Genomic DNA, 9,845 nt, shown 5'->3' with positions numbered 1-9,845 from the left:
TTTGCATTAAAAGGTTTCCATTCTGGCATTGTGTATAAAATTTGTATCGAATTTTTGCATGGCTAAGTAGGGATCAAAAACCTTTTTCTAAAATAAAATAGGAATTAAAATGTTCAATTTAAGTAAAAAAATTGGGATATTATAATTTATGTATTCCCTCATCACTCACATAAAAAAAATAAAAAAATATATTTCAAAAAAGTAAATAAAAAATAGTCACGTGTCAAATTATGATTGGACAATCAATTGAGATAGGTGATGTCTGGGATACACTAAGGTTTGTTTGTTTAACATATATTGTCGCGAGATTTCAGACAAACATTTAATATTCTTGTTTGTTTCACAAAATTCCATTTTTTAAAAAAACCATGATATAATTATCAAAGAATCTTAAAATCTGTTTGACATAGATTTTTTAATATCTTTCATAATTGTGGGACTTTTATACCTGAGAAATGAATAGAGTTTGATTAATTAATAAATTAATATCAATTAATCAATACTAGTGATTTTAATTAATTATTAAATATTAATATATTATTTAGGCTTAATAGATTTCAACTATTACATTTATCATTGATATTTTATATTATCTTAACTATTTAATATAAAATTTTATTATTAATTATTAATATTATAAATAAAATAATTTAGATAATATTTAATTATAAAAATATTTGTTTATTGATATTTTAAGTGATACATAATTAATCAATATAACAATATATTAAATAATTTTAATTATGACTACATTATTTGTTATCTTATATTTGATTAAATAATTATTTAATTTTAATTTTTATATACTATAGTAGTAAATTACACACATTCATTTAACTTTTAAATCTAAATACATATATTAATTATCTAAAACATTTAAAATTCAGATATTTAAATTTGAGACATGTTCATAAAAAACAATATTTGCGATTCAAACTGGGTCAGTATTTTTCTTATAATTTATACCCATCTTATTTCTCGCTATAAATGCACCAAAGATTAAAAAACTACCCATAATGACATACCACAATTCAAATTTTAAGCACCATGTGGTTGTCCTGTTCGAATCACAGGGAAGGAAAATGAACGAAGCTCAGACCTCTAATGGAGATTCCCTCTTCCTCACAGTCTTAAGTCCTTTACCCCTTCATCTCATTGCCAGCTCGAAACCGCAAGGATTTAGATACTTTCCCCCCAAGGACGTTGTTCTTTCATTTGCTTGGAAGTCCCAGTTCTTCTTCTTCTTCTTCATCTTCTCCAGAACTCGTCTTTGGATAATGTCTCTGTTTTTAAATTTCACTTTCTTGGACATTTTTTTCGCCTTATGATGTCGGTATCGGCGATGAATTTGTTCATTTTGTTCGATTATGCGGCTTGAGTTCTATTTGTTATCATTGCATTATACTGGGGACGGAAACTCCAAGCATCTTCCTCTTGAGGTAGGCGTTTTAGCCTCTGAATATTGTTTTGGCATTTGTGATTCAAAACAATTTTTGTAATGTACGAATATTTGTGATGGTTCTGTAATTTTATCGATGTTGAAATGTTGCGCGCCAGGTGCTCGAAGAATGTCCGCTGAGAAATATAGTTAGCATGTTTCGACGTGAACAGTGACACACGAGCTCTTTTCTAACGTGAAACCGGATAGTAGAAATTTGAATGGAAGTTGTGGTTTGACTTCCCAGATATGAATATCCTGATCTAGACACTGTCTCATATGTTCAATCATCCAACCCCATGGTTTTGGTTGTGCCCTATGCAATCAGTCTCTAATTCATACTAGAGCTAGTGGTTGAGAACAAACATGGTTGAAATTTCCATTTGGAAGTTGATTCTTGCAGTTGCAGGGGACGGATCAATTGAAAAGCAATTGAAGGTTTTTCTCTATCTATATTTATGCACCGTTCATTTGTAAACCTCATGTGCTAATCTCTGCAGTGTGTTTAAGAATGGCTTTAGAATAGATTACTAGAATGGGATTTATAAGAACCTTAAATTCTATATATTTTGTAACTTTAGCATCAGATGCTAGTGTTTTCTTCACCCCTTTTAGTCCAACTGCGTTAATAAAGAACTTCAAGTCTCGACTGCATTTAGCACTCTCCCATATTCGACTCAATACCCATCTTGCCTTTTCGCCCTGCCCTGTTACTGAACATTATTCTCATGATGATAAGATAATCTCTCTCTGCAAGAAAAACTTGCACAGAGAAGCTCTTCAAGCATTTGACATCTTTCAAAAATGTTCAAGTTCTCCATTGAAGTCTATCACTTATACCCATTTAATCAACGCATGCTCGTCTCTAAGATCCCTAGAACATGGCAGGGAAATTCATCGTCATATGTTGACGTTCAACTGCCAGCCTGATATGATACTTCAGAATCATATTCTTAATATGTATGGAAAATGTGGGTCTTTGAAGGAAGCAAGAAATATTTTTAATGCAATGCCTTTGAAGAATGTAGTATCTTGGACCTCCATGATATCCGGGTACTCACATTATGGTCAAGAGGATAATGCCATTACAATGTATGTTCAAATGTTACGATCAGGATATATTCCTGATCACTTTACCTTCGGAAGTGTAGTAAAATCTTGCTCAGGACTTGATGATTTTATGTTAGCAAGGCAACTGCATGCCCATGTTCTGAAGTCTGAATTTGGCGGTCACCTAATTGCACAGAATGCTCTAATCTCTATGTATACCAAGTTCAGTCGAATTGCTGATGCAACAAATGTCTTCTCTCATATCGTTATAAAGGATCTAATTTCTTGGGGCTCAATGATTGCAGGGTTCTCTCAGCTTGGTTATGAGCTTGAAGCTTTATGCCATTTTAGGGAAATGGTTTCTCAGCCTGTCTATCAGCCAAATGAGTTTGTCTTTGGTAGTGCCTTCAGTGCTTGTAGCAAGCTCTTAGAACCGAATTGTGGACGCCAAATACATGGCTTGTGTATAAAATTTGGGTTAGGTAGTGATCTTTTTGCTGGATGCTCCCTTTGTGACATGTATGCAAAGTGTGGATTTTTAGGATCTGCAAGAACAGTATTTTATCATATTGAAAAGCCTGATTTAGTAGCCTGGAATGCTATCATTGCGGGATTTGCTAGTGTTGGTGATGCAAAGGAATCCTTGTCATTCTTTTCTCAGATGAGGCATACAGGACTTGTTCCAAATGATGTCACTGTTCTCTCTTTACTTTGTGCTTGTTCAGAGCCTGTGATGCTTAATCAGGGAATGCAGGTTCACTCTTACGTTGTCAAGATGGGCTTTGATTTAGATATTCCTGTGTCCAACACTTTGCTTGGCATGTATTCAAAATGCTCAAATTTGACTGATGCACTTCATATATTTGAAGGTATTGGAACCAAAGCTGATATAGTTTCTTGGAACACCTTGCTGACGGCATGTCTACAGCAGAACCAAGCTGGAGAGGTTTTAAGATTAACGAAGCTAATGCTTGCTTCTCACATTAAGCCTGACCATGTTACTTTAACCAATGTGTTGGTGTCATCTGGACAAATAGCATCTTATGAAGTGGGAAGTCAAGTCCATTGTTTTATCATGAAATCAGGACTGAATCTTGATACTTCTGTTTCAAATGCGTTAATCAACACGTATACGAAGTGTGGATCCCTTGGATGTGCTCGAAAGATGTTTGATTCCATTGACAATCCTGATATCATTTCATGGAGTAGCTTGATTGTTGGATATGCTCAGGCTGGATGTGGCGAAGAAGCTTTCGTGCTTTTCAGAACCATGAGAAGTCTCGGCGTAAAGCCAAATGAAATTACATTTGTAGGAATCCTTATTGCTTGTAGTCATATTGGAATGGTAGAAGAAGGTTTGAAGTTATACAAGACAATGCAAAAGGAATATGGCATTTCACCAACCAAAGAACACTGTTCATGTATGGTTGACTTGCTTGCCCGTGCTGGATGCTTGGATGGAGCAGAGAACTTCATTAAGCAGATGCCTTTCAATCCCGACATCGTGGTCTGGAAGACTCTGCTAGCAGCATGTAAAGTCCATGGTAATCTTGAGGTTGGCAAAAGAGCTGCAGAGAATGTATTAAAAATCGATCCATCAAACTCCGCTGCGCTCGTAATGCTTTGTAACATACATGCTTCTTCTGGCCATTGGAAAGATTTCGCTCAATGTAGAAGCTCAATGAGACAAATGAATGTCAGCAAAGTTCCAGGTCAGAGCTGGATTGAGATCAAGGATAAAGTTCATGTGTTTCTTGCAGAAGATAGCCTGCATCCTGAGAGAGGTAAAATTTACACAATCCTAGAGGAGTTGATGTTGCAAATTTTAGATGACGGTTGTGATCCAATACAGGTTACAAAATAGGGATAATCGTTCAAGTAGATTCTTAGATGTACACTGTATCTGGCAATTTTTCGAAATAAATTATGAGATGTTCATTAGTGACAGAGAAATGGGTATTTATTCTTTATACTAAATTATCATTTTACTTTGAATGATTTGGATCTAGGTTTTATACATTATTAAGTCAAAATAGCTTAACGCTTCAAACTAAAAATGTTTATGTGACGAAAAAATTGACCAACAAATTTGAGTTTGAGTTTGAATTAAACCAACCCCAACCTATAATTATAATTAATTGAAAAAAAGAGAGAAATTCTTAAAATACCTTTGTATACATATTTATTTCAATTTAAATTTAATATCATAAATCATTTGAGAATAATTTATAAAAGTAAATAAATAATTTATATATTATCATTTTACTTTGGGTGAAAACAAAACTTTTAATAACTCAATCCAATTTAACTTATGCTACGTTTACCAAATCATAATGAAAATTGTTGTAATTGAAATGATATTTTATTGATGAATGAATCGTAATAAGCTTAAACCGCAAACATAATTTTATTGTTTCTTTTTTATTGTATTTAACTAAAATTAGGAATATGTCGGAAACATTTTATTGTTACCGTTATCAAACTCTAACGATAACGGTAACAATAAATGTGACAGATTTATAATTTATAATTTTCATATTGTTACAGTAACAATATCTACAATGATAACGATAAATATAGTAGATCCTACATAATTTTCAACTACAATCAGATGATTACAGATTTCAAGGTGGACCCACAACTCATTAAGATTAAGAAATGCACATAAACAACAAAAATAATCAATTAGAGCCCACCTTTTACATTATTATCTTTCACCTTGGATAAATGTGGCATTAATTCAACTGAATCCATGAACCAGAACATCCCAAACTCTAACCAAGGTGGCGAGAGAATTTACGTCTATGGAACGTCCAAAGAAAAATGCTCCGTCAAATATGCAAATGTCCTAAAAATTTCTTTTGGAAAATGTCAATGATGTATTCAAGTTGTTCATGTATAAATGTTCAGTTCTTCAAGGTGACCGAACACATTCTTGTAATTTTAAAAAAGAAAATGTAGTTCAGCCATTGCACCTCACGTTTTAAGAGACAAAATTGGATGTAAATCAACACATCTTCACATCATTGGACAAAAACTTTCTGAAGGAATATTTTGTTTTAAGTTTTCATAAGAAAAATAGAATAGAGGTACCATCTAGATTAGGCTTCACCATCATCCACAGCTTTGGTTGAGACTGAATCTCTTTTATGCCTGTGTTTTTTCGACTTCTTTTTCTCCAGCTCGGTGTCACCCTCATCCTTCGGCTTCATTGTGATTGAATCTCTTTTAGGCTTGTGTTTTTTCGACTTCTTTTTCTGTAGCTCAGTGTCACCATCAACATTTGGTTTGGTTGAGATCGAATCTCTTTTAGGCCTACGTTTTTTCAACTTCTTTTTCTGTAGCTCGGCGTCACCATCATCGTTTGGTTTTGTTGAGATTGAATCTCTTTTCGGCCTGTGTTTTTTCCACTTCATTTTCCGAAGCTCGGTGATCCAAGACGGGACTTCACAGCCCGAGGCTGACATAACATTGGCTATATTTCGCAGAAATGGAATGTCCTCGTCTGTATAAAATGTAATGGCTTCTCCACTCCTCCCTGCTCTGCCAGAACGGCCTGTTATATGAAAATACAGTTTCAACCAAGCCATCATATTAAGCTTGAATCTTTTAACAATATTAAGGATTAAGTACATCGTGGAGTTAGAGAAGAAAGAACATAACATTAAGATAAGGAACATACCAATCCGGTGAATGTACGCCGCCGCAGAATCTGGAAAGTCATAATTGATTACACAGTTGACCCCTTTGAAATCCATTCCTCGAGCAATTACATCGGTGGCGATTAAAACCCAAGTTTTTCCAGCTCTGAAGTCATCAACAACATTTTCTCGCTGCATTCAAGTAAAAATATTAGACAGAGAATGAAAGAGTAAAAAGACACTTCAACTAGTCCCTGTGTCGCTTGAATAGATTCCTTATATGATAAGGAGTTCTTTCATTTTTCCCCAATGAAAGTTAAGTTTGAAACAACAAAAGAGAAAAGAACAAAAAACTCTATAGCATTTCATTAAGAAGTTATAGAACTTTTAGAACAATCTAGAACTGCATGAGTAATATGTTGAACATTTTGATCAACTTTCGACTGCAACGGAATATTAAATTTTACCAGAAAATGATGAATAGATTACCTCCAACTGTGACAAGTCAGAATGGATAACACTGACTCTGATATTCTCAAATGTCAGTTCACCATAAAGTTCTTTTGCACGCTCCTTGCTTTGAACAAAGATCAATACTGGTGGATTCAAGCTCTGTCAAGAATGAAAGTGACAAAGTCAATCCATTGTCTGGTAAAATCAAAATGAAAAACAGTGTCTCAGTAAGTATCCTACTCAAGACATGAATTAGATCTGTATCCGAACAAAAAGTTTATACTGACATCTTGTTTGGAAAAAGAAAAGCCAGGCTACCATTTCATGCCATGAATGAACACTTCAAAGGATCTTCGTTCATGATAAAAGATAGGTTTTTCACTTTCTACTCAAAGAACAGTTGCATATTAAATTTACATGTGACGAACCTCTGAAAAACTTTGACAAAGTGCAAGGAGCTTCCCTTCTTCACTTCCGGCAAAAACCAATTTTTGCTTAACAGTTTCAGCAGCAGTGTTCCTGATGACATTTCAGAAATATGGGTGTCAATTCTTCAAAATTTGAAAGAATATCATGTGAATCAATTATCTTGGGATAAGTATGAAAGTTTGCAAACTTACTTCCTACCAACAATAACCCGAACAGCATCATGCATTACTGAGCGAGCAAGATCCTCGACAAAATCAGGTAAAGTAGCACTAAACAATGAGCGAACTATTGAAGGATTTGAGCATGCTTTTACAATGGTATCGATCTGTTTTAACAAGCCAAGCTCAAATAACTTATCAGATTCATCCAAAACAAGGTACTCCACCCTGCAAAACACCAAAGCCTGTATGAGAGCTGAGTTATATTTATGCGAATCTTGTAGCGCTTTTATCAACACCTACCTACTGAGATCAATTTTCTTTTTCCGAATAGCAAGCCTTAACCTAAGTGGCGTGGATATGAGTACATCACATGAGAACTTTGAGAAATCAGCATGTCTTACAACTTCTTTTGTCACCATCTTGATACGGAATTTTTTCCCTTTAGCCAATTTCTTGCACTCCCTTGTTGTTTGAGATGCTAACTCTCGTGTTGGACAAAGTATAACTGCACGGATGCCTTCCTTCAATGGATCCTGATAAAAATAATGAAATCAGAACGCACACCCCATCCAAGAAATATCAAGAGTGGCACTTAAAAGATTATACCTTGAGTTTCATGAGCATAGGGCACACAAAAGCCAAGGTTTTTCCAGAACCAGTTGGAGCACAAGCAAAGCATTCACGGCCCTATTAGAAAAAATAAATAAAACCAAATAATATATCAAAGTAGTCAACCTAGAAACATAGTTCTTATCATACAACTATATATCCCATCTTATTATCAATATATTGATATACAACTCCTGAAAGATAAAGTCAACTCCACACAGTGAGATAGTAATGGAAGGGCATACAGATAGGAGGACTGGAATAGCCTGCCTTTGAATTGGTGTTGGCTCTTTAAACCCAAGTTCTACAAGATTATTTAGTAAGTATGAGTCGCAGTCGTATCTGCAAACAAAGCATACCATCTTCTTCAGTCATACTTATCAGAACCTATAAGGGGACAAGATACTAGAATTCAAAGAAAATATCCATCATTCGAAGTGTGAACAGGCAGAGGACGATCCTGGCGACTATAGTACCTTGTGCTCAACTCTCCAAAATTCTGGAGTGGCGATGGGACATTGTTCCCAGAGACATGAATATTATACTTCTTCCGGAAAAGAGCATCTCTCTAAGTTCATTGAAAAAGTACGAAATGAACAACATCATGCCACCATGGGGTATAAAAGTTAACACCATAATTCACAAAGGAAACAATGAACTACCAAAGAAGTAATTATTACCTCAAGTTTCCGATAAAATTCCTTCTTCTCTTCGGAAGGATCATTTTCAGACGGATGATTCTCTTCATTCACCGAAGCAGCTGGTGTTGATTTTGAATCCTTGAAGACGCTGAATCCCTCCACCGATTCTACATACAGAAGAATAAAGAATGAAACTTTACACGGTTGGCCACAAGCAAAGAAAATAAACAAGAAATATACCTGCAGTCGCTGCTTTCCTCTTCCTCTTCCTCTTATCCGAAGATGTTGAACTCTCATGGACTTCCAAATCACCATTACCAATGGAACACAGACCTTCCACTACATTTTCACTTTCTTTTTTCCCCTGTTAGAATGATAAAGTTGAATCACCTCACAGAATCCTCCAATTTTCTCATAAAACACATGGAACAGTGCAGTTAAATGCGGTGTACCTCAAATCTAGAAAAATCTGTCGCGAACCTCTTCTTGTTGAAATGAATGCCGGCGAACAAGAAAGAAGTTCCTTTCTCCATTACAAAGTACAAAAGAAATCTGTCTCTTTTCGAATATTGTGCCCTCCTCTAAATTTCCAGAAACTTCAATACTCGAATTCGGCTCCAAACACAGATTGTCTCTGTTTGATCGTCGGCTTCAAAACCCTAGCAAAACAAGGGTGTCAATTTGATCATCATTGCCAAAACCCTCACAGGGTTTTAATATACATTTGCCCCCCGCTGTTCATATTTATTTACCCATTAGGTTTGAAACCAAATTGGCTTACTAAATGTTCTAAACCGCTCTTAAGCCATACGAAAGGCTCCTCTACGACAATAGAAACAATGTTCAAAATTAGAATTCCTCGAGTCCTTTGACTGTTTTGACAAAACCAGCTAATGAACATAATCAATCGTGATATAAAAAATATGGTCTAATTAAATATGTTTCGATAAAATTAGTTAATAATATTAAATATGGTCTAGTTAAATATGTTCGTATAAAAGTAGTTAACAATATTCTATAAATTATAAATAATTGAAATAAAGGTATTCAATCACAATGTATGGCAATGTCACACATGTTATGTTTGTAATTTCAAGAACAACCGAAAGAATAGAATAATAAATAGAAATAGACTAAACACAAAGTTTAATAACTCGGCTCGGTGAAATACTACCTATATCTGGGGGTAGTTTGCTCGTGGAAAAATACTTTTACTAATATAAAGTTAAGCAATTACAGCATTGTATTTATATATAAATGGTTGACAAAGATAGTGACACAAGAATAGCTTAACTCTCTAAAAGATCTGTTAGGCTCCCCCTAAACGTGAAACTTCTTCTCAAATGTGATCTTTCTACCTTATTGGGAATGCACCTTCACTTGCATAACTTAGGCTCCCCTTAGTTAGAGAAATCCTTCTCGA

The 9,845-nt window shown here is 34.7% G+C and overlaps 2 protein-coding genes across 4 annotated transcripts; one reads left to right on the top strand and one right to left on the bottom strand.

Annotated features, from left to right (window-relative positions):
- Nucleotides 1–1,013: 1,013 nt before the first annotated feature.
- LOC120090021 (Tetratricopeptide repeat (TPR)-like superfamily protein) lies at nt 1,014–4,435 on the top strand. Of its 3 annotated transcripts, none has more exons than XM_090306658.1 (3): nt 1,014–1,439; nt 1,558–1,876; nt 2,794–4,435. In XM_090306658.1, exon 3 carries the CDS (start codon nt 2,844–2,846, stop codon nt 4,350–4,352), a length of 1,509 nt encoding a protein of 502 aa, XP_090162784.1. In that variant the 5' UTR covers nt 1,014–1,439; nt 1,558–1,876; nt 2,794–2,843; the 3' UTR covers nt 4,353–4,435. The 3 variants fall into 3 exon arrangements, with proteins under 3 accessions (XP_090162784.1, XP_038903430.1, XP_038903429.2); XM_039047502.2 differs by having other exon boundaries at nt 2,327–4,435; XM_039047501.2 differs by having other exon boundaries at nt 1,558–4,435.
- A 908-nt stretch (nt 4,436–5,343) lies between these two features.
- Nucleotides 5,344–9,292, bottom strand: LOC120089843 (P-loop containing nucleoside triphosphate hydrolases superfamily protein). The gene is made up of 12 exons (XM_039047256.2): nt 8,875–9,292; nt 8,663–8,786; nt 8,462–8,589; nt 8,258–8,349; nt 8,027–8,123; nt 7,779–7,859; nt 7,473–7,705; nt 7,203–7,397; nt 7,011–7,101; nt 6,619–6,741; nt 6,171–6,321; nt 5,344–6,044 (listed from the first exon to the last, which is right to left on the bottom strand). Exons 1-12 carry the CDS (start codon nt 8,953–8,955, stop codon nt 5,590–5,592), a joined length of 1,851 nt encoding a protein of 616 aa, XP_038903184.2. The 5' UTR covers nt 8,956–9,292; the 3' UTR covers nt 5,344–5,589.
- Nucleotides 9,293–9,845: the final 553 nt, after the last annotated feature.

Source organism: Benincasa hispida, chromosome 11, assembly GCF_027475165.1.
Source record: "Benincasa hispida cultivar pf3 chromosome 11, pf3_genome.v1.1, whole genome shotgun sequence".
NCBI classification, from domain to species: Eukaryota; Viridiplantae; Streptophyta; class Magnoliopsida; order Cucurbitales; family Cucurbitaceae; genus Benincasa; species Benincasa hispida.
The sequence above is the reverse complement of the archived record's forward strand: the minus strand, read 5'-3'. Positions and strand labels throughout refer to the sequence as shown.